Here is a 25396-nt window from a genome sequence, read left to right on the forward strand (position 1 = left end):
TAACTTTATATTGTCTTGTTCTTTGCATACATGGCAGTACTAAGAATGAATTTTTATATTTACCATTATTTGCAGTCACTGTAATTTTTTCATTGATCTTGCAGGATATGGATGAAATGAATTCGAATAACACTACAAAATGGCAAATATACAATAAAGTCCACTACATCTGTGACAGGGGAGGATTTCAAAACACAGCCACTGTGTACTCTTAAATTGTATACGTTATAGTTTAAATGTAAATACTGATCATATAAGCGGAAATTCACAAACAAGGCTAGTTATGGAGAACATTAACCCCCCAAAATCAAGGGACTCCGTTTCTCTTCACTAGTTCGGGTCTCCTTTGTTTGTTGAAAGACTATATATATATATATATATATATATATATATATATATATACATATATAGCAAGTGTAATTTGTCTGATGTCTACAAATTACAGTTGAGATAAATGAAATAAACAGCAAATTGTGCATTTAGTAATCATAAGTGAGACAAGAAACCATTTTTTTTTACCGTACTCAAACACAATAGCCGCTTTTCATGTACCGGTAATTACGTACTCCACCTACATAACAAGTATGACGAAATAGCGACCACAAAGATCAACATAAAAACATCATTTACCTTTAAAATAGACAAATTAAACTGAAAACTTAAATAATAGCATTAAATCGGTTACTCACGGACAAAGTTATGACCAAGTTATTCTGTACGTACTGGCACCGCAAAATTGGAAGCGAACCCGGATATCCGTTAGGGAAAAGGGTCCGACCTGAAACTACATCTGACATGAATAATAATTTACACTAAATCCAACACAATATTAGGACTATATGCCAAATAAAGGTAATCCATGAATAACCTGACGTGTCTCTGTAAAACAAGTTGTAAAACAAATGCAAAACAAAATTGTGGACTAAAGTGAACTACTGTTGTACATGCCATTTTTCATGCCTTATTTAACATAACGCACACACATTTCCGTGCAAATATTCCACTACAATGTTGCGTTAAAAATAAAAATAATCATGACGTAAGTGGGGGTCCGAGTGTCGCGATAGTTAGTGCGAGAGTGGGACTTGAGGAAGTTTGAGTTTTCAGTTCAGAGTTGGGTCTGTCAATAAACGGGACTGACAGTTGTCGCTCTCAAAAAGCCTTACGTGTTTTACGTGTATATTTCTCTTACGAGTGAATCAAAACCTTCCTTCCAAACGACAGATGCTAAAATAATGATGATAATAATATTAGCAATAAAAATATATTTAAATAAATGAATACATATTAAAAACCCATCAAAGAAGTTTCCACCCGTGTGTTTGCACTTCTGAATGTAGAATTTATCTAAAATTATAATAAGATTGACAATATATGTTTATTTGGGCTTTGATATACTTTAGAGGCATATATTACAAGGCAAACCATTGTTAATCTAATCAGCTATAACGTTCAAGATTTCACACCAGAAATGTTTGACCAAGGGACAGTGCCAGAATCAATGTATTTCAGTTTCAGGATCAGCAGCCCCACGGTGCAGAGGCTCAGGGTTCAAGTCCATCTGAGTGTAACCGCGGTGTACCCGTCCCACCAAAGATCCACATTCACGCTGGACTGGATGATGAGGCTTTTATTACAGTTGCTGCAATGAGTCACAAGATATCCACACATGTGGTTAGCACCTCCGCTGGCTTTCAACACGTTAGCAGCGCACTGTAGACTGCCCTAAACGTATCAAATAGCTTTCTTTTCAGTTTACATAAAATACATTTTAGAACATCAACCATGACAATACATTTTTACTTACATTTTAACAAGATACTTTTAACAGCTCGTATAGTGTTTTTTTAACGTTTACAATGAATTCAACATATTTTTCTTTAAACTGAATTTTAACCAACATCATACTTTTTATATATATATATATAAGAAAATAGAAATAATGACAATAACGAGTATAAAAACGGGTACAGTTTACCTGCAATGAGTCACAAGATATCCACACATGTGGTTAGCATCTCCGCTGGCTTTCAACACTATAAGGGGAATTAGCATTTTAGCACAACGTGCAACGTCCGTCGAAACTAACGTAAAAGGTGACAGAAACAAAACGAAAATAAATCCAAACAGCTTGACAACATCAATCACATTACTGTGCATGTTGAGAGATTTGTCAGCTGTGGTTTTAATGTTTACAAATAACTTTTTGCGGAGCATCAAAAGATCGTGGCTTACCGTTAGCAGCACACTGTAGACTGCCAACAATATCCGCCTTCCGGTCACTAAATCAGAAGCCAAACCAAACCTTACCTCATACCAGCAGGTGGCACTGTTGGACTCGTCCTTGCAGGATGCTCACACATAAACTATACAAACATATTTCAGCAAGAATTTCAATGAAAACAAAAGTTATTATTACACCCGTTACATGAGTAATCATCGCTTCAAGCTGCAATTCTTTACTTTTAATTAGTGCTTTTTTATGCATCACTTGGCACAACTTATATACATTTATATTCAAAAATAGTTCGTGAAAGCAGCTCCTATATTTAGCAAAATTTGAACTTTTACCCGAACTGATATTGGGCACAGCTTACCTTCAGCACGATGTGATTGAGCTGAAGGTACGACAAGCGCAGAAGCCCATAAAGTACCAAACGAAAAAGACAGTCCCACACGCCCATGGCTTAGCAAATGAATGCGGTACCAGAATTTTAACAGTAATGCAACAAAAACAATGATTTTGTGAGAATTTAAAAAAACTTATAACAATCAAATTTCAACTCTGTTACGGGTGCAGATAGTGGATATATGGAAGAATGGCTACCAAGGGTAGCACGAGAAGCTTAAATATACAGTACAAACTTCTAGTTTTAGGTGGGACCCTACCTGGTCGGATTTTGTTTCAGGTCGGACTCTAATTTCAGCCCAACATTTGTTTTCTGCAATAAAAGCTAGCGCATATTTCAACTTGAGAAACCGTCGCCATAGTTTCAGTTTTAGTCGTGTTTTGTAGAGAATGCCTAGGCGTTGTGTCGCTGGCGGATGCAGTAATGTTACGGCTCAAGGTATTAGTCTTTTTCGCTGGCCGAAAGACGAAAATGTTGCGAGAAATTGGACACAATTCGTGAAGAACACGCGAGTGTGGGAAGGCCCTACGACGTGGTCTTTGTTGTGTTCGGCGCATTTCGAGGAGAATTGCTTCGAGGACATCTGCAGTGTTGCTAAAGAGATGGGTTATAAGGCAAAACTGAAACCTTCGGCTGTACCGACAGTCAATACGCTCTCTGCGATTCGTATATCGGAGGAAATGGAAAATCGGTCTTTTCCTTTGCTGCCGGTTGAGAGTACTTCGAGTCCGACGACATCTTCAACGTCAGCCACCCCAGGTTGCTCGCTCGTCGTGCGCACAGACTCTGCAAGGCATACGGTCACCAATGGTAAACTTGCCCTCGCCGAGCCGTCTTTCCAGTGCAACCCAAAACTCACCGAAGCTAAGGATTTCCTTCGGATGGAACAGCGGACTTCGACGAGAAGGAAAGAAGAAAGCTTGGCAGCACCGACGCTTAAGTCCAAAGCCATTCGATGTGCAGCTAAAAAACGCAAAAGACTCAGGGTGAGCAAACAAAGTTACTTTTTGTGTTTCTGCTTTCAAATTAAGGCTAGCCTAAATATCGTGGGGTTGTTTTGTTTTTAGGCCAATGCAACCACATTAAATAGCGAGTTCAGAACAAATACAAGGATAATTCGACATATATAATATTCAAATTTGTTAGGAAACACGTTGTACTAAATACTTGGTCAAATAACTCATTTATCAAATACATTACCGTAAAATCCGGACTATAGAGCGCACCTGATTATAAGCCGCACCCACCACATTTCAGGAGGATAACCGCTTTTGTACTTACACAAGCCGCACCTGTATATAAGCCGCATGCGCCTACATTAAAACATGTAATACAACCACAAAATTAACCCAGACCCTAATTTGAGTCCCGCGATTTTAACTGAACATAAAGTACACAGTTCAAAAACCACAGCCGGCAAAATGAACGGAAAATGATACCGGTAGTTAAAATTTGATGCAGACCTGCAGAGTCCGGGTCCCGTTAAAAGTATTTCAAGGAAAAAAAGTGTATATTTCCAAAGGTATGGGTGGGAAAAATATATATCCACTATTGTCTGCCGTGTGCACAAACACTCACCTTTACCGGTCCCCACTTCCTGTCATCCCCCGCGTCTGTTACGCTCCTTCTTTTTAATTGGTCAGTGCAAGACTTATCAGAATAAGTGTCCAAAATAAATACAAATAAATACATTACAAAAATATACAGTTGCAAATACATATTATACATGGTTACACATATTTACAAAGAAAGACGGTACACCAAGAGAGTTTTCAAAGCTTTAATAATAATATTATAACTTTTATCTCAAACCGTGCCTGTGAAGGGTAGCAAAACGCTACTAAAAACATGCTCGCAATACAGTTGACGGGTCTGTTAAAAAAACATACCGTACATGTAGAAATCACAGTAAACCGTTCTCATCTTTCTCCCTATAACTGACGTCATCAAAGTTGTCCTCCTTTAGTATGGAAAAGAGACTTTGTCATATAGACGTCGTCCTACGCTCCCTTATTCAATAACACGCTCGCAAGGTAAAGTTTGCGTGCAGTAGCTCTGTTTCCTTCTTTATCGGACTGCTCGATTGCGTTTAGCTTGTAAGCTGCGTCATGTGCCTTGAACTTGAGCGCCGCTGGCGGCTGTTAGAAAAATTACATAAATTGGCAGCATCACTGAATAAGCCGCAGGGTTGAACGTTTGGGGAAAAAAGTAGCGGCTTATAGTCCGGAATTTACGGTATTTTAATTAGCGAACAAGTATGTGTTATTCCCAGTGTTCTGCCATATTTTCCTACTGGAGCCCGATTCGATCATAACAGTAATATACAATTTTCATTATTTGCGTGCATTTTATACAATATACTGGACTGTCTCAGAAAATTAGAATATTGTGATAAAGTTCTTTATTTTCTGTAATGCAATTAAAAAAACAAAAATGTCATACATTCTGGATTCATTACACATCAACTGAACTATTTCAAGCCTTTTATTATTTGAATATTGCTGAATTTGGCTTACAGCTTAAGAAAACTCAAAAATCCTATCTCAAAATATTAGAATATCATGGAAAAGTATACAAGTAGGCTATTCAACTAATCACCTGAATCATCTAATTAACTCGAAACACCTTGCGAGGGTTTCCTGAGCCTTAAAAACACTCAGCTTGGTTCAGTAAACTAAATCACTGCTGATCTGACTGCTGTCCAGAGGACCATCATTGATACCCTCCATCAGGAGGGTAAGACACAAAAAGAAATTTCTCAAAGAGCAGGCTGTTCACAGAGTGCAGTTTAAAAGCATATCCACAAAAAGTCTGTTGGAAGGGAATAATGTGGCCGGAAACGCTGCACAACCAAGAGAGATGACCGCAGCCTTAACAAAATTGTGAAGAAGAGCCGCTTCCAGAATTTGAGGGAGCTTCAAAGACAGTGGGCTGAAGCTGGAGTCCAGGTATCAAACGCCACAGTTCACAGATGTGTCCGGGAAATGGGCTACAATAGCCGTATTCCCATGGTCAAGCCACTTCTGAACTCAAGACAACGGAAGAAGCGTCTGACTTGGGCTATGGAGAAGAAGCACTGGACAGTTGTAGAGTGGTCCAAAGTCCTCTTTTCAGACGAAAGCAAGTTTTGCATTTCATTTGGAAGTCAAGGCGCCAGAGTCTGGAGAAAGGCTGGAGAAGAGCAAAATCCAAGTTGCTTGAAATCCAGTGTGAAGTTCCCACAGTCAGCAATGGTTTGGGAAGCCATGTCAGCTGCTGGTGTTGGTCCACTGTGTTTCATCAAGTCCAGAGTAAATGCAACTGTGTACCAAGCGATGTTAGAGCACTACATGCTTTCATCTGCTGAAAAGCTCTATGGAGATGAGTATTTCATTTTCCAGCATGATCTGGCACCTGCCCACAGTGCCAAAACCACCAGTAACTGGTGCACTGACCATGGCATCACTGTCCTTGATTGGCCTGCTAATTCCCCTGACCTGAACCCCATCGAGAATTTGTGGGGTATAGTTAAGAAGAAGATGAAAGACACCAGACCTACAAATGCAAATGAGCTGAAGGCCGCTATCGAAGCATCCTGGGCATTAATAACACCTCAGCAATGCCACAGGCTGATTGCCTCCATGCCACGCCGGATTGATGCAGTAATCCGTGCAAAAGGATTCCCAACCAAGTACTGAGTGCATCAATGGACATTTTCAAATGTTTGATTTAGTTTTGCTGTTATAAAATTATTTTTTTTACTTGGTCTGAGGAAGTATTCTAATATTTTGAGATAGGATTTTTGTGTTTTTTTTCAGCTGTAAGCCAAAATCAGCAATATTCAAATAATAAAAGGCTTGAAATAGTTCAGTTGATGTGTAATGAATCCAGAATGTATGACATTTTTGTTTTTGTAATTGCATTACAGAAAATAAAGAACTTTATCACAATATTCTAATTTTCTGAGACAGTCCAGTATATTCAATAACACATATTTAATAACAATTGATTGTTAGTGTTGATGGGTTCAATAATAATAATAACAAAGTATTTAAGGTGTGTACAAACCAAGGAACGTCAATGCTTCTAAAGTTTAACTTATGTGTGAACTAAGCTGCTGTAAATGTGAACTGGTTATGTGAGCCACTATTTTCCTCCATTTTACTTGCTTTCTTAGAAAACTGAATTTACTCATTACCGATCTGGACTGGCGTTTTGTAGGAGGCAAAAAGGTCCTACAAAAGCAACCTTTTGGGGGTTCGCAAATATTTTCTTTGCAAAGATGCTGCCGGTGTTCTACGCTTCCTTGCTACTGGGCGAGATTATTAAATTAGTCATTGAATATATTTTATTTAAAATACACGCAAATAATGAAAATGTTATATTACTGTTCCAGTCGAATAAATAAGCTCGATTAGGAAAATATGTCAGAACACCAGTTTCAGCATAGCTTTTTAAGAAAAGGCATCAAAGAGATCTTGGACATCCTAGCAAGAACCAACAGCATGTTTTATGTCATTACTAAGACAACAGACAGTACCTGAAATTATCAATAGCAATTGTTCTTAAGACATTGCTTGGAAAACCTCAAAACTCTCCACCTGGTGACGGCTTGAGTCAAAATTTACAAAAAAAAAAGCCTTAACTAGACCAGTTTAGCCAGTTTTTTTCTGTCCTGTGAAAATTCATTGGTTCCTTGGGCATTTTGAATCTCTGAATTGGAAAACAACGGAATTGTTTTCTTTGCTTCTGTGATGAACGTTCTTGTCTTTTTTTTTTGCTTATTTTCTGAATCTTATTGTCATTATTTCAATCATCATTAAAACTTGAACTGTATTTTTGTGTAACTTTTAATTCTGACAACAGGTTTAGGTTGGGTGTAAAACCCTATCATTGCACTTAAATGTACATTTTGCTACTAATAAAAGGTAATGAACTGAAATAAGAGAAAACAAAATAGAAATAAAACTGAGTTCGTAAACCAAGATTTCTCATCTAACACCAAATTAGATTGTTCTTTTACTGTCACGGAGGCTCTCCTACTTACGAATGAGAACGTTCATAAGTTGAATTTGTTCGTAAGTTGCTCAGTGCTATATTTTGTATGTTAAAGGTTTACATAAGTATGTTTAAGGCTTGTTTACGTAACCTGTGATTTTTTTGTTCTAAAAAAATAAACATTTCATAAAATAATGTGCTCTGTAAAGATAAATAAAGTTGTGTTTAACATACTTTTGGAAGATAGCTTTAAGAGGTCCTCCTCTGTGGGAGAGAGTGGATGAAAAAAAGCGATCCAACCATTTTCTCAACCACAGCAAGCTTTCTTATTCCACTTTATTTTCAAAAGAAACGTCTCGCCTCTTCTTTACATTTTACACCAACCATATTGAATGGATGCACGGAATATTAAACAATAAAAATGTCAAAGTCCTTAGAGTGCTGGAGATTCAGTACACTATGTTTACATACAAACTAGGAACTAGAAGCCCGATTTCTTCTTCGGGTAGGATGCTGGGTGACCTCTCACAGCGCCGCCACCTGCCGGTAGCAGCAGAATGAAGCATTACAGTAATGTCCTCTACTCTGATAAAGGTGCACACAATACAAAATCTAACTTACAGCAATGTCCGGATATTTTTCGACATCCCGAAAACAATGTTCGTATCTACCGTTTTTCGTGAGTCCAATTGTTAGAAGTAGGGGAGTGTCTGTATTATGTCACATGGTGTCTATTGTCTGGTTTTTTGTTGATTCAATTGCTGGCTTGAGTTAGAATTAACATTGACTGGTGTTGCTTCGAATATTTTAACCACTCAAGAATTAGTCCAGTAGCTTTTCTTTCCTCTGCCTAACAGCATTGGGTTCGTTCCTAGCTGAAATGATACATTTATAGTTTTTAATATATTTCGAATATCTTCTCATCCTGAAAAAAAACCTCCTTGGTACTCTTTTAGAGGAGGTTTTGATCCAAGTGCCTGTATCATTTTCGACAATTTCAATGCTGAAGACTGTTTCAAATGTGATTATTTTAATTGCAATACGTTATGTTGCACTGCCGTTACAAAGCATTATTAAGCATTTCACCATTGTTATACCACTCCAGAGGATAAGAAAAGAGAGACCAGAGGCAGGGTAGAAAACCACAGTGCGACTGGACCCAAAGTTGCTGAAAGCATATATGGCGCAGAAGAAAAACGCCCACCAGTTGAACCCGATCCCCAACATGATCAGCAACACCCAGTACCCACCGTCCCACACAGAACCAAAAGCAGAACACAAGAAACCAGAAAGGAGTCCGAGAAGAGCGGCCTTTTTCCCTAGTTGAGAAGGAAGGACAGGAGCTGGGGAAAGAACACCGAAACCCTTAAAACAGCCGCAGGGCATGGACATCTGTCAGATTTAGCGATTAAAGAAGCGAAACGTTGACGATTGACTGTTCCTAACTGACAACCCGGCAGCTGAGCCATTGTCACCGGATGAGGTGCTATAGGTTGCAATGCCAGGCAGGAAACGCTAACGACCTGTACTTTAATAACTTGGGCTCGTCTCTAAGCACTTCTTTTTAAGTATTTATGCCTACATATCCTGACAGTCTTTAATAGAATTTTCCTCCCTAAAGTCTTTATAAATGTCTATCCTGTAGTGTCATTTCTAATCTAGTTGCATTAGACACTTTACAATGCTGATATAAAATAAAGACGATTCAATTCTATTTGGCTGACCTTTTCTCCATTATGATATAGATACTGCGTGAAATCGAGCTTGAACAGACACAACTCTCTCTTAAGACGACACAAGAATCCAGCAGTGGCCCTACCATGTTTGTTGAGGACGTAAAGCAAGACAAGAGGACCGTAGGTATGTGACTCATGATATTTATATTTACATGAAGTTTGTATTGAGTTATGTAAGGTTTTAACATTTATTAAACTGAAATCTGACTCCGAAGACACTTCATGTGTCTTGTCTAAACCCTTACAGTTGGAGCATGTTCAAAAGTCAGAGAAATTGAATCAACCGAGCGACGAGTATAGTCCATATATCAGTTTTTTTAGCCGAATCAAAGAGTTGAACAAATCGGGTCTTTCTGCCGTGCCAAGATTACAATCGTTTAGAAGACACGGGGTTCCAGGGTTTTCCCATGTTTATAACACATAGCAATGACATGTTATTTTTTAAAAACTATGTGTGTTTTGTGTCCTGCAGTTGTCTGCAATGAATTTCTTCCTCCAGGGGGGGAGGAGTCACAGTTGCCTGGAGTTAAAAAGGAGGAGGAAGAATGGCAGCCTGTTGAAGTAAAAGAGGAAAAACATTTTACAGAGTTGCCCGTGACTGTGGCTCCTCTGAGCACCGAAGATCAAGGTTGGTGTAACGTTCGGCCTGAACCTCAATCCGGTTCTTAAATCTTAAACCAGTAGATTGCATATTCTTGCACACACAAAAACAGCATCAATCATTAATTAACAAAAGCAAACGATAACCCTTCCGTCAAATGCCACCTTATCGTGGTGGATGGAGTTTGTCCCAATGATCCTAGGAGCTATGTTGTCTGGGGTATATAAGCCTCTTGTGGGGTCACCCATGACAAGCCGTTCTGAGGTTATGGCCAGACGAAGAGTAGCTCTTAGACCACTTATGATGAAAAAAAACAGTGGTTCACGATTCCCCTCACCCAGACGCGCGTTACGGGGGCCTCTTTAGAGCCAGCCAGCTCGAAAGGGTGACATGGGTTTACCTTCCCATGGGCTCACCACCTGTAGGGGGGGCCAAAGGGTTCGGCTGCATAGAGAGCTGGGTGGCAGTCAAAGAAGGGGTCCTTGGGCAATGATCACCAGCTGCAGTAGCTGGCTTTTGGGACATGGAATGTCACCTTACTGGTGGGGATGAACCCAAAGCTGGTGTGTGAGGTTAAAAGGTTCCGACTAGATATAGTCTGACTCAACTCCACACACAGTTTGGGCTCCGGTAGCAGCCCTTTCGAGGGGTTGCGTCTCTTCCACTCTGGAGTTGTTTGCAGTGTTGGCATAATGGTTGCCCCTCAGCTAAGCACATGTACGTTGGGGTTCACCCCAGTTAAACGAGAGGCTAGCCTTTCTATTGTTTCTGCTCATTCACCAAACAGCAGTTCAGAGTACCTACCATTCTTGAAGTCTGTAGGCTGTGTTTGAGAGCGCTCCCCGGGGACTCCCTCGTTTTGCTGGGGGACTTGAACGCTCGTGCGGGCAATGACGGTTAGATCTGAAAGGGTGTAATTTGGGAAGAACAATCCCCTGATCTTAAGCCGAGTGGTGTTTCGTCATTGGACTTTTGCGCCTGTCACGCAAGCCAGAACAAACAGCATGTTTAAACATATGTGCCCCTGGCGCCAGGACACGCTAGGCCGCAGTTGGATGATCGGCTTTGTAGTTGTTTTATTAGACTTAGGGGTTTCTGCGGATCCTTGAAAAGTCTTAAAAGGCATTCAATTCATTATTCTAAAAATAAGGCTTTGATTGGCATTAAAACTTTCTTAAATCCAATTTTTGAAAGTCTCAAAAATTTGAGCACATGAATAACATTTATATTTGTTTGAGCTAATTAGATTTAGTAAAAATGTCATTTTTCATACATCATGATAAAAATGCTTTATAGATGTAGCAGAAAAGTTCTTTGGAATTAGCAGTTATCTGCCAGTTTTGACTGAAAATCCATTATGTACTCTAAACATCCCTTTTATATATTGTTTTCCATGTTTGAAAATGTGGAGAGTGCTATGGTTTTCAAATAAAAGATTTTCAACTTGACCAAAATGTGATTTAAAAAAATACCACTTGCTTAAAATTGCCCCGAATTCACGTGGTCTTTTGTCAGTTTAATTGTGTTTTTTCGGCCGACTTGCTCTTAAATTTGCTTTCAAAAGGCATTAAAAAGGTCTTACAAAGTCTTGAATTTAATTTTCCTTAAGCTGTAGGACCCCTAGACTTGCGGATGTATGTTTTGGACACTCTGATCGAGAGTGGGCGGAGGTATCAACTGATCACCACCTGGTGATGAGTTGGCCTTGATGTTGGGGGAAGTTGCCGATCAACCTGGCAGACCAAAGAATGTTCTGAGCGTCTGTTGGAAATGTCTAGCAGAATATCATGTCAGAGAGAGTTTCAATTCCCACCTCTGGCAGAACTTCACCCATGTCTGGAGGGAGGCCCGAGTCCGAGTGGACCATGTTCTGTGCCTCCATTGTTGAGGCGGATGATCGGAGCTGTGGCCAGAAGGTAGTCAATGCCTGCCGTGGCTGCAACCCTCAGACTCATTGGTGGTCAGCTGTAAAAAGGGATGCCATACAGCAGAAGAAGTTCTATCGGGCTCTCCTGTCTTGTCAGACTCTGGAAGCCGCTGGCAGGTATTGGCTGGCCAAGCGGAATGCGGTGCTGTAAGTCTCCGAGGCCAAAACTCGGGAATGGTAGGAGTTTGGCCAGGCCACGGAAGACTACTTCTGAACGGCTATGAGGAAATTCTTGTCCACCATCCGGTGTCTTAGGTGGGAGGAAAGCATCGTGCCATTCAAGTCAAGTCACATTTATTTATACAGCCCTTAATCACAAAAATGTCTCAAAGGACAATGAGTCCAGTCGAAAAGGCGGCACTACCGACCTTGACCTCGGACGTTGTGTTCAGAATACTTCCAAGACCTGCCCAATCCCACCATCATATCTTCCTGTGAGAAAGCAGAGCCTGTGCAGTCTGAGGTAGACTCTCATATCTATAGGGTTGAAGTCACTGAGGGGGTTAAAGGCCCCCAGAATGGATGTGATCTACTGAGAGTTCATCAAGGCTCTGGATTTTGTGTGCGTCTCTTGGTTGAAACGTCTCTGCAACATCGCGTGAACATAAGGGACAGCTTTGGACTGGCCGACGATGATGAAGATGTAAATAAGGGACATTTTTAAGATTATCAACCAAAATGAAAATATTTTCGGGCGGCAGAATGGCTTTTCAATGTTGCGCAGGAATATTGGACTCCTCTTGAGATGATAAGTGTCTATTCTGTAGACGGGGTTCACGCAGATCCTTGAAAGTCTTAAAAGGCATTGAATTCATTATTCTAAAAATAAGGCCTCAATCTGCATTAAAATGCTTTAATAAAATTTTCGAAAGTTAAGACATTAAGATCTATGCTTGGTTGATCTAAAAAAGATTCAGTAATGTCAATTGTATTTTTTTTTTAACAATTCACCGATTCGTGGCAACATGGCGTGGGCAATGTTGATCATAAGTGTTCAAATGTGTCCACAAAAATGTCATGTGCTCTATTAATCTATGTTTCTATGATTACTGTAAATCATCTGAAATCATGTCTGCCAGATTTTGGTTGAAGGCATTTATTGCATGTTGTGATTCATGCTGGTACAGCTTTGTTACCAATTTTCATTGTTTTATTTTTTATCAAGGCAAGGGCAAGTCACACCGACTGCGGGTCAACTAAAGTCTCACATCTAATATCTAAGGGCCTAATCTAACATGTTTAGGACACCACCGTTGAACTGTAAAAGTTCATGTTTGTATCTGAACACATTCTTTTCATTTTTCATATTTTTGACATCTTCTGTCCTTTTCCCAATTTATACAATTGCATATTCATCTCATCTCATTAGCTGTACCGCTTATCCTCATTAGGGTCGCGGGGGGGCTGGAGCCCATCCCAGCCATCTCCGGGCAGTGGGCAGGGGACACCCTGAACTGGTTGCCAGCCAATCGCAGGGCACACGGGGACAGACAACTCACTTGTTCATTCACACCTAGGAACAATTTTGGACCGGCCAATTCACCTGAAATACATGTTTTTGGAATGTGGGAAGAAACCGGAGTGCCCGGAGAAAACCCACGCAAGCACGGGGAGAACAAACAAACTGGATTTGAACCTACGCAGTAGGTTCCCATGACATGAACTGTGCCGCTTATGCGCTAACCACTGCCCCGCCGTGCTGCCCCAATTGCATATTTATTTTGGAAAAAAAACGTATTTACAAACACAAATGTGTTTTGTGCCCCGCAGATGTCAAAAAATATCTTCCTCCTCGGCACCAGGAGTTGTTATCTGGCGCTAGAGGGGATCTGAAAGAGTGGCAGGTCGTTGAGGTGAAAGAGGAGAAACATTTCGCAGAGTTGCCCGTGACTGGGGCTCCTTTGAGCAGCGAAGAAACTGATGATGAAGAGGACAAATGGATTGAGCCAGTGAGCGGCAGCTCCAGTCAGCCCGTGACAACTGACGATGAAGGCACATCACGCTCTGCACACGGCAACGGCGACCAACAGACAGATGGTGATGCCGCGAGTCATGGAAAAGGCAAAAGCTGGATGTGCTCGCAGTGTGGCAAAACGTTTAAAAAAAAGTCTTATTTGAAATTGCACATGATGATCCACACTGGTGAGAAGCCTTTTATCTGCTCAATTTGTGGAAAGAAATTCACTCAAAGTGCAAATTTAAAAGCGCACACAAAGACTCACACTGGTGAGAAACCTTTTACCTGCTCAACTTGTGGTCGAAAATTCAAGCGAAAGGATGAGATGGAAACTCATAAAAGAACGCACACTGGTGAGAAACCTTTTGCCTGCTTAGTTTGTGGTCAAAAGTTCACTGCTCGAGGGGACTTAAAAAGACACACAAGGTCGCACACAGGTGAGAAACCTTTTGCCTGCTCCGTTTGTGGTAAGAAATTCGCTCAAAGTGGGACATTAAAAACACACACAAGAACCCACACTGGTGAGAAGCCCTTTGCCTGCTCAATTTGTGATAAAACATTTGCTAAAAATGGGGCCTTAAAAACACATACACGAACCCACACTGGGGAAAGACCTTTTGCCTGTCCTGTTTGTGGTAAAAAATTCACTCTATATTGGACCTTAAATAGACACACAAGAACCCACACGGGTGAGAAACCTTTTGTCTGCTCCATTTGTGGTCAAAAATTTGCTGATAGTGGGCTCTTAAAACAACATACCAGAACCCATACTGGTGAGAGACCTTTCGTTTGCACCATTTGTGGTCAAACATTTGCTGATTGTAGGATCTTGAAAACTCACAAAAGAACCCACACTGGTGAGAGACCTTTTGCCTGCTCTATCTGTGGTAAGAAATTTGCTTTAAGTGGGACTTTAAAAGCACATAGAAGGACTCATACAGGTGAGAAGCCTTTTTCCTGCTCAATTTGTGGTCAAAGTTTTGCTCAACGTGGGTCCTTAAAAATACACTCAATATTCCACACGCACGAAAAACCTTTTGCCTGTTCTGTCTGTGGTAAGGCATTTAACCAAAGTGGAACCCTAAAAGTACACACAAGAACCCACACTGGTGAGAAACCTTTTGCCTGCTCTGTTTGTGGCAAGAAATTTGCTGAGCGTGGAAGCTTGAAAAAGCACAACCGGATCCACAGTGATGAGAAACCTTTTTTGTGTTCAATTTGTGGTCAAAAATTCAATCAAAGTGGGGGATTGAAGAGACACATAAGAACCCACAGTGCTTAGTTAGGCTTTTAGCCTGCTCGAGAACTGTTAGCTCTTAATCAAGTGATTAAACTCAAGAAGTTCATCGTAATTATTCTGTGAATGACCGAGTGCAGGATGAGACAAATTTGTTATCGGATAATTTTTCCTCCCACAAGTATTTAATTGCCATAAAAAGGGTATTTGGAGAAAAAAATACCTAATAAAATGTACATTACAATGGTAGAGAAAGAAGATGTCATCACGTCACTTCGAAGATATTATATTAAACAATTTCATTTATGTACAAACATCTCCATGTTTAAGACTAATTTGCTGGTCTGATACACGTTTTATTGAAAATGCAGTAGCCTTTTTATACAAGCCAGAATGGATTCTTGAGTTCAAAAATATTTCTAATGGGAAAAATGAATTCAAACCTCAACCTGGAAAGACTTTGGCACCCACTGTACCTGTAAATGTCAAGTTTCTTTTGTGTATTTACCATGGTTATTGACACATTATCATATATAAACTAATTTACAGTGTCTGAAATAACGTCTGCTCGGACGCCTGGGGCTTGCATTTTTTACGTCGGGCGTACAACTTACAAAACGTCTCTGCCCGGGGGGGGGGCGACAATATTTTAGTTTTTTTTCTCCCCAAAATCAAATTTTTGCTTTATTACTCTTCCAATGTAGACGCACAGAGAACACAAGAAAAATGAGGAGTGGTTATCAATCAAGCCGAAACCTCAGCCCCAGAAGAAAGATTCAAAAAAAGCTAACACACTTTATGATGCTACAAAACGTAAAAGTACATGAAAATCATCGTGAAAGAGGAGTTCACGTGGCTTGTAGCAGACGACGCAACGCAAATATTGCATGAATGAAGACGAGTAAATACATGTACATACTGATTTCAGATGGAAAACAGCGATGTCATATACATGCAATGAATGTTATCAGTAGATTTATAATAAACTTAATCTTAAAGTGTTGTTCTGTTATGTATTATGATTATCAATACTTTGCAACAATCTTTTTTTTTTTTTGCGATGAGTCGTCTTATTGTGTTTCAAGTTGTGAAAAATGGGGCAGGCAACTTTTCAGAGTTGTCTGCCCTGGTTCCGCTAACTTTTTATCATGAGTTTCAGACACTGTAATTTACTACTATTACCTTGAGGTTTTAAGGAAATTAATTATTATCATGTTTAAGTGTTTATAACCTTGACAATAAAAGCCTTAGAGAGGCTGTTTTCTCCCAAATGCGTTAAATCAAGCTTGAGTGTCTGTTGTCCTTTTTTATTTGGGAACAGCCAAAAACGTCAGTAAATAAAAAGAAAAACAAAATATTTGTACACAATCGATGTCATCATTTTGGATTGAACAAGTACCAAAGAAAATGGTGGAGCGGTTGACCTTTGTTTTCCAATGCTCTGTTTTCACCCATTTTTAAAGCGTCATTTCCATGACCCCAATTTATTTTGGCTTAGCTATCAAAACTATGAATAGTCCATTGTTTATTATGCCAGCTTATTGCACATTACGAAAGATGCTTTTTCAATGAAAACTACAAAAATCCTGAAACAACAGCAATGCAGTGCTCACTTTTTCATTGACAATGCAGATTAATCCTTTGATATTTATGGTGATATTCAAATATCCACCTTTGCTGGATATTTGCCGTAACCGCGATCTAATATTGTCTAAAACTCACTTTCGTCTTAAAACGGCATTCCCGAATGCTACTAACCCCCCCAAAATTTAAAATTGGAAAATCATTTGTATCTGATTATTTTCAATGTTTGGAAGCTCTGGCTTTGCAAGCACTTAAACCCAAATTATTTGCATTAAATTATAATGTTGCATTATATTTATGTGTTCAGGTAATTGCATTCGAAACTTCATAGCTCTGATGATACCATGGATACGGATGTACCGAATTTTCGGCACTGAAAATATTTTGAAACGTGACTGTTGTGCTTCCGGCACAGAAAGAATGGAAGCGAATCCCAAAAGACAGAAAAATGCCTTGTCGTTGCCCTTAAAAGTGGAAACACTGCTGTTGAAGAATAAAGCTGAGGCTGAACCTCAAGAAGAATATGCTGCCATCATGTAGCAACTTGCTATGCTAACATTAGAGAGAAAAGGCATTCTGACTAAAAGTACAACTTCAATATGATTAGAGGTAGCACAGGTGCTTGAAGTCCTTGAAAATGCTCTAATTTAATTGTGTTTTCAAGGTCTGAAAAGTGCTTCAATTTTTGATTAAATGCTTGAAACTGTTGTGAAGTTTCTTGGCAAGCTGACTCTATAGACCACGCTTTAAACGAATAATTATAAGTCTGGTTAAAAATGATGTTTTTGTTCCCTTGTTATTAACTGAATTTGGCATGTTTTATGCCATCGTATTATGAAGCGTCAACATTTTCTCTATTAAGTTTGTGTAAAGAAAGCCCAACTGTGTTCAAAGAGCTTTTCTATTATATTCCCCGTGTGGTTTTGGTTTCTTACATCTCTCCTGCTCCAATGTGGTAGCAAGGGTCCTGAGCACCTTATTAAGGCACGACCTGTATCTTCCTTGGCTGAGTGCTACTTTTCACCTAAACAGGATGAGTGCAATGGTACCCTTTTCTCCACAAAGCGTGCACAAAGAGTTCTCAAGTCTAACTTGTGCAAATTAGATGGTGTCGACAGTGTGTCATAAACCGCGTATAGCAGGAAAGATATGCAGAACGGTTCAGTCTCGATAGATCTCCCCACATAATCTTACCTCTGGGGAGGTCCCATTTGGTCCATGCTCCCTGGGACACTTCGATCAACTGCTTTCGTCCCTCCCAGCCTTCGTTCTCCAGGCTTTTTACTCTCTGGTATGTCCAAATGATATACATGTTTCGAATTAAACCATGTTATACATATTATTTTTCGTTTTACTTTGTTTATTTCTTTTGTTCTCTATATTTTTCAGCACTTTTCTGCTCCCTTGGGACTTGTTGACATTTTGTTGTTGTTTGATTGTTTAATACCAACTTAATTTCGAATTTGATAATAATGATGGCGGCGCGCATGAACGCAGCGGCTCAAAGCTCTTCAGCTAATTTTCTCAGATTTAATGTCCCCTATGTTGCGGTCCAGAGCCTTCGCTCTGAAAACGTAAGTCTACTAGTGATCCCAAGATCCAAGAAGAGATCCGCAGGTTCAAGAGCGTTGTCCATTCGGGCCCCGGTGCTGTGGAATGCTCTTCTCCCTGAGATTCGATCTTCAACCTCAGTGGAAATGTTTAAATCTAGGCTTAAAACACACTTCTATTTTATATGAATGACCTATATTTCCTGTTGATGCTATCTGTGTATTAATTGTTATTGCAACATCCGTTGGAGGCTGGTCATCCTGGAAGGGGGATTACTTCATGTGCGGTCCCTTCTCAAGGTTTGTTTATTTTCCTCATGTTAAGGTTTTTGAGTTTTTCACTTGCCCTCATGTAGGTTTTATATCAGGGGATAGTGTAATAATGGTCTGTGGTTTGCTATAATCTGTGGTCTGTGCAGCCCTTTTAGACTTCCTGTGATTAAGGGCTATACAAATAAACATGACTTGAATGATGGAATGTTCAATTTAAAAATAAATTGTGAGACCAGAACCTTTGTGAGGCCGCCATTCCTTACAATAGTGGTTCACAACGGTGCATTGTTTATTTTATTGAAATTCAGTGAGTGAGACCTGGACTACTTTTCACAAGGATTGTTGTGTAGTACCTGGTGTATCCCGGGATATAAGGTTGTTTCAAGTGGGACTCTATCTGTTTAGATGGTGTTTCAGGTCGGAGGCTTTTTCAAGACAGACATGCAGTGTTACTGACGAGCGTGGTGGTGCTAACATGGGAAGACTGTCTCAACTTTGTGAGTAAACCATTTGTGCCTTTATTTGAATTCCTAATTAAATTAGTTTTCTTTTAGTTTAAAAGTTATTATCCGATTGGTCGTCACACTCGTTCTGTAAGTGGATAATCAGGGTTGGGTAGGCTTACTTTAATTTAATTACTTTCAATTACTTTTGGATTACTCCAATACCAAATATGCTAATAAAAGACAAAATAAACTAAATATGAATAAAATTATGACTCTCAACACGTGGTAAGCTTTCTCTCCTGGCTTTGATTTCCGGCAAAAACTAACATAAAATGCAACAGAAACAAGATTAAAATAAATCCAAACAGCTTGCCAACATTTTTGCCGTTCCATGTGTTCCGTTACTCCCCAAACCTGCACAAAATTTAGTAATTTTATTCATACTTAGTTTCTTTTGTCTTTTATTAGCATATTTGGTATTGGAGTAATCCCAAAGTAATTGAAAGTAATCAAGTTAAAGTAACCCTACCCAACCCTGTGGATAATGTTTCTTCAAAAAGTTTTGATAACCCCATTGGTTTTTATGGATTTATGTAACACTTTTTGTGACTAGGAAATAACTTAGGATATTTAAGGAAAGTCTTATAACATGATTGTTTCCAGAAAGGGATCATAAGGAGTTGAACCAGCCCCGCCCTAAAGGACATCAAGATTGACCTTCAAACTTGAGAAAAATGTGCACAAGGTTAAAAGTGAAGCTTTGGAGAGAGCTAGAGAAGTTGGATCCAGAACGTGGACAAGCGGACGCAGTTTGCAAGCAGCTTCAAGTTGTGTTAAACAGAGCAGGTTGGTCTTTCTAGTTCCTCGAACATGGGACCATACCCAATTTATGGATAATCATACAAATAAATATACAACACAATTCCAAGGGCCTTTACAATAACTGGCATTTTAAAATTGTATTTATTATGAAATGCTCAGAGCAGGGGTGTCGAATTCATTAAAGCTCAGGGACCACATGGTATAAAACATCTCATGGGGGTCGGACTAGTAGATTAAGCAGAAAAAGAGAGAGGAAATGAGAGTGAGAAACAAAGAAAATTAGACAGAAAATGAGAAGATTGAGAGAGGGAGAGCCTACTAAAAAGGCCAGTTACCAGAATTTATGTCTCGTCTGTGCCCTTAATCACGGAAATCAGCAAATTATAAGTTATATTTACATGGTGCAGCTAACTATAGTGGCTAGTGGCAGCCAAGTAGCTGCCATGAGTGGCTAGAGTAGGAAAAAGTGGGAAGAAACATGAAATATGCATAAATGACTGGAACCATCACTTGCAGTGCTCAACTGTGTGCTGTCATTGGTCGTTAAGTGCTAAAAAACTACACTGGGACAGCTGTCTTTGCAAAATGGTAAATCGGGCTTCTCGAGTGGTAACATGGCGGCCAAACTCATCAGCTTCTTCATGTTGTGTCATAATTTTTAATTTCTAAACCCGAAATCATGTTTATGAGGTCGTACATTTGTTTTTGCTAAAAGACGCGCGCCTTGGTTTACTGATGAAACTAGATCGCTTAAACAAGACTGCAGGAAATCTGAAAGAAAACAGTGCGCTACTAAGCTTGAGGTTTTCGTCAAACCTGGTGTGACAACTTGTTAAAGTATAAAGCAGCCCTTGCCTCTGCAAAATCAGCTTATTTTTCGAAGGTGATTCCGGCACAAAAGAATAACCCCAAAATCCTTTTAGACACTGTACCATCGCGAACGAGGCAACAGATTATCCCAGATCGTTCTACCCATTCAGCCCATGACTTTATGGTCTTCTTTAATAAGAAGATTCAACGCATACAGGAGGAAATTTCTAAAGACAATGTTAATACAGCACATATTGAAGGGCTGAAATCTAATATAAACATGACTTATTATCGTGGTTGATTTTTTTTTTTTTATTGAAGTGGATGAAGTACACTAATGGTACCCACATAATACTAAAAGAAAAAAAAACACAAATAATCCGAGCTGCACATATCCACATTGAAAGATTTTCTGTTTATTGCATTTGCAAAACCATACTAAACTGAGTGTTCATGTATGTTCCTGAACACGTTCTGCTCAATGAAAAAAAATAGGTTTTAGAGAACCAAATGTGTTTGTCTTTCAGATGTCGAAAAATATCTGCAGGAGTCAGAGTTGCCTGGCGTTAAAAAGGAGGAGGAGGCGTGGCAGCCTCTTGATGTGAAAGAGGAGAAACATTTCACAGAGTTGCCCGTTTCCGGGGCTCCTTTGACCAGGGGAGATCAAGGTCGGTGTGAGGTTTGGCCTGAACCTCAGCCTGGTTCTTTTATCCTAATTACAATAAGAGTAGTAAGAACCAGGATACTGCATATGGTCATTTAGCTGTTTACTGGATGCCAGAAAGATGAAGTTTGCATTTTTGAAATCGTACCTGTTCGTACGCTGTCTTGGCCGTCCAGCCACACGGGTCACAACGCGCCAATGTGTGACCAATTATGGAATGTGCCAAGTTTTTTTATGTTTAAAAAACATTTTTTTTGTGCCCTGCAGATGTCGAAAAACATCTTCCCTCTAGACGGCAGGAGTCTGAGTTTCCTGCAGTTAAAAAGGAGGAAGAAGAGGAGTGTCAGCCTGTTGAGGTGAAAAAGGAGAAACATTTCACAGAGTTTCCTGTGACTGGGACTTTTCTAAGCAGCAGAGATGAAAAAGAGAAAAAATGGACCGAGACGGTGAGGTGCAGCTCCAGTAAGCCCGTGACCACTGATGATGCCGACACGTCACGCTCTGCACACGCTAACGGCGACCAACAGTCGGCAGCTGATAGCGGGAGTCACGCTGACGGCAAAGGCGGCACGTGCTCTCAGTGCGGCAAAAAGTTTACATCAAAGTTTTACTTGAAAATTCACATGATGATCCACACTGGTGAGAAGCCTTTTACTTGCTCAATTTGTGGCAGAAAATTTGCTCAACATGGGACATTAAGAAAACACATGAGAACCCACACTGGCGAGAGACCTTTTGCCTGCTCTGTTTGTGGTCAAAAGTTCTCTCAACACGACACCTTAAAAAAACACACAAGAACCCACACTGGTGAGAAGCCTTTTTCCTGCTCAGATTGTGGTAAAAAATTTGCTCGGAGTTGTAACCTAAAAATACACAAACAATCGCACACGAAAGAGAAACCTTTTGCATGCTCTGTTTGTGGTAAAAAATTCACTCATAGTGGGAACTTAAAAACACACACAAGGACCCACACTGGTGAGAAACCTTTTGCTTGCTTGGTTTGTGGTAAGAAATTCAGGCAGAAGAACCAATTGAACAAACACGCAAGAACCCACTCTGGTAAGAAGCCTTTTGCCTCCTCAGTTTGTGGTCAGAAATGTTCTCAAAATTGTACCTTTAAATTACACACAGAAACACACACGAGTGAGAAACATTTTTCCTGTTCGTTCTGTGGTGAAAATTTCAGGCAGAAAAACTTGGATAAACACAAAAGAACCCACACTGGTCAGAAGGCGTTTGCTTGTTCAGTTTGCGGTAAAGGATTCGCTCATAATTTTACTTTAAAAATACACTCACAAACACACACACATGAGAAACCATTTGCCTGCTCAGTCTGTGGTGAAATTTTCAGGCAGAAAAACCATATGGAAAAAAATAAAATAACTCACACGGGTGATAAGCCTTTTATCTGCTCTGTTTGTGGCAAAAAATTCACCCGTCGTGGAACGTTAAAAGTACACACAAGAACTCATACTGGTGAGAAACCTTTTGCTTGCTTGGTTTGTGTACAACTCTTCAGGAAGAAAGAGCATTTGGAAAACCACACAAGAACTCACTCTTGTGAGAAGCCTTTTGCCTGCTCCATTTGTGGTAAAAAAATCACTCAAAGTGGCACCTTAAAAAGCCACTCAAGAACCCACACAGGTGAGAAACCTTTTGTCTGCTCTATTTGTGGCAAAAAGTTTGCTCAACCTGGAAACTTGAAAATACATACACAAACTCACATGGTTGGGAAACCTTTAGCTTCTGTGAGGTCAAAATCTCATCTCATCTTATTAGCTGCACCGGTTGTCCTCAGTAGGGTCCCGGGGGTGAGGTCAAAATATTTCTCTTAAAACAACACACAACCCATATTGAGTATCCTTTTGGCTGCTCAATTTGTGGTCGAAAGTTTGCCCAGCAATCTTATGACAAACTTCATATTTCAAGCTTCCATTAAATTTCTTTCCCTCTCCTGATGAAAAATTACCTTCAAACCAGTTTAATGGTGTGGTTCTCCTGGCAACATACATGCAAAAAATTACAACGATGCAAACTACTTATTTGTCTCAAGTATAAACACTCTAATGTGGTGGGACAATGAGTGTGGTCAAAAGTACATTAAAAATGACAAATGTTGATGTTTTTATGTATCTACTCATCATGTATTGTGAGTTTTAAATTGATTACATTTTTCACCGCATTATATGCATATATATCCCATGTATATGATATAGAGTTAATTTTAACTCATTTACTAGTATTACTATGAGCCTAATTCTTTTTGGCATGGACCTGTTGTCACTCGAGAGGAATTTGTCAACTAGTGTGGTCAACTTTTCCCATTTTTTGAATTGTTCAGTTAATGTACTTGAATACTTCCTTTTCAGAATCCACCTATAAAGGGAGAACCCTATGACATGTTACGATCCTGTTATTGTGTTTGGAACTTGGTCAATAAAATGCTCACAGATGCGACAAATTGCTGTAAGTGTGTGATGCCACCTGCTGCATGCGTAAATCAAGCTTGAGTGTATTTTGTCCTTGTTGTGGATTGAACAAAGCTGGCCTTTCTCTGAAAAAGTTAATTTCGACCCATGATAATGCATTAATTCTAGGATACTCCATAAGTATGTTAAGCAGAGAATGCACTTGAATAAAACCTAGAGCATCACATTGTAATGTTACCTTGCCTGAGGTTTTGTTTACATTTTTATTTTTATGGGTTTGATGGGATTGTAATTCAGAATGCAGTAAATTTCCAGCGGAAAATATTACTGAAACAAGGTTTCCGAATGAATAATATTGTGATTTTTATCACATCCAAGGGAAGACGAACACAGAAGATTGCCCAGCATCATTTGGGTTAATAAAAAATAATATTAGAAATAAAAACAAAAGCGTGCGGACCCCCCAGGAGAAATAAGTGACTACTCTTTGTTGGTTTGAAAATAGTCTGATGTTTATCTTATTTTTCTTGCCCCTGATAAGGAAAGGATGTAATTTCCTCAAAGAATAATAGCATTTAAATAAGAATAAGACTGTATTTTATTGCCGACAGCAAACAAGGTCAAAGGTCTACAATTGTCTTTCCATTGACATTTACACAAAAGTTCCAAGCAAGCCAGTGCACCATTTGAAGGAAAATTGGAAAAGCTGGACTTCTTTCTGCGTTCTTCAAACTGTTTTTCCCATTATTGTACTAGAACAATGAGCTCCGTAGCGCAGTTGACCGTTTTGCTTATTACAACTTGATTTTTTTTTCTTACTTGTGCCTATGCCAATGATCATATTTTTATCTTTAGGAAAACAGCTTTTTTTCTGAAAACTATAGAGGGGTTCGAGGTCCTAAGATTACCCACAATGCATTTGCTGGTGGGCATTTTGGAAGTCAACAAAGCTTTTCACTTCATCGTCATTGTTCAGCGAACAAGTTGGATTCTATATCGTAATGCCGAATACGTGCGTTATTGTTGGCTGTTGTAGCCGAGGGGTTAAGGGTGGGAAGGGCTTCTTTAGACTTCCGAAGTGTGTTTACGATCAGGGGATTGAAGCTCAGGAGAAAAGTGAATGGCGAAGACGAATGTGGCTGGCAGCTATCAACTGGTCGAATTTGCCGAAGCTTGACTGTTCGTGTTTGTTCTGACCACTTTCTGACAGGTAAATTGAATTATTTATGATGTAGAAATATATTTTAAAAAGGTTATGGGACATGTGTACCCTATGTACATCTCTCGACACCATTCAAGTATGGCTAGGTTAAATACAGTAGGTGTTGCTTCTTGAGTAACATTTCTGAAAAAATATTCTTCACACAGAATCGATGATGACTTGTCAACGATGATCCATGGTTGTAAACTTGGCTGAGACAAACTCCGAGAATGCAGAGCTTTCCCTTTCACTATCTTTTTTTTCATCACCTTCGCTTGTGTGCACAGACACATCCCGAATCCAACCAGACACAAATCTGTCGTAGGCTTCCATACTTTTGTAATTTTGAAAATCCTTCAGTTCACAAAAGGGACTTGGGTGGAAAATAAGATAGTTAACAAGTTCGATGTAAGTCACACACGGCAACAAATCGGGACCAGACTTCCAGTCCTTGTTTTTAATTTTGTAGGGATCCAATTGTCTAATAAAATGCAACTTCGCAGCGTATCGCTCACATGCTTGCTTGTCTAAACTCTCCACGTAGTTTTCCAT

General features: G+C 39.6%; 1 protein-coding gene across 4 annotated transcripts; it reads left to right on the top strand.

The window, feature by feature from the left end:
• Nucleotides 1-2879: 2879 nt before the first annotated feature.
• LOC148363191 (uncharacterized) lies at nucleotides 2880-23486 on the top strand. Of its 4 annotated transcripts, XM_088340807.1 has the most exons (6): nucleotides 2880-3616; nucleotides 9353-9467; nucleotides 9816-9971; nucleotides 13642-14265; nucleotides 18878-18969; nucleotides 19582-19727. In XM_088340807.1, the coding sequence occupies exons 1-6, from the start codon at nucleotides 3020-3022 to the stop codon at nucleotides 19600-19602; spliced, it is 1605 nt and encodes a 534-aa protein (XP_088196933.1). In that variant the 5' UTR covers nucleotides 2880-3019; the 3' UTR covers nucleotides 19603-19727. The 4 variants fall into 4 exon arrangements, with proteins under 4 accessions (XP_088196933.1, XP_088196931.1, XP_088196932.1 ...); XM_088340805.1 differs by lacking the exons at nucleotides 18878-18969; nucleotides 19582-19727 and having other exon boundaries at nucleotides 2881-3616; nucleotides 13642-16068; XM_088340806.1 differs by lacking the exons at nucleotides 2880-3616; nucleotides 9353-9467; nucleotides 9816-9971; nucleotides 13642-14265 and adding exons at nucleotides 21078-21218; nucleotides 21482-23486 and having other exon boundaries at nucleotides 18883-18969; nucleotides 19582-19764.
• The last annotated feature ends 1910 nt before the right edge of the window (nucleotides 23487-25396 follow it).

This window comes from Urocampus carinirostris, chromosome 7 (genome assembly GCF_059441175.1).
Source record: "Urocampus carinirostris isolate Australia breed hairy pipefish chromosome 7, RoL_Ucar_1.0, whole genome shotgun sequence".
NCBI classification, from domain to species: Eukaryota; Metazoa; Chordata; class Actinopteri; order Syngnathiformes; family Syngnathidae; genus Urocampus; species Urocampus carinirostris.

What these genes read in the sequence shown, in the direction of transcription:
- LOC148363191 (XM_088340805.1), top strand. Translation starts at nt 3,020, where the DNA reads ATGCCTAGGCGTTGTGTCGCTGGCGGATGCAGTAATGTTACGGCTCAA. An exon ending in AAAAACGCAAAAGACTCAGG is followed by an intron (nt 3,617 to 9,352) that starts GTGAGCAAACAA and finishes ATTATGATATAG; the next exon opens with ATACTGCGTGAAATCGAGCT. An exon ending in TCTGAGCACCGAAGATCAAG is followed by an intron (nt 9,972 to 13,641) that starts GTTGGTGTAACG and finishes TGTGCCCCGCAG; the next exon opens with ATGTCAAAAAATATCTTCCT.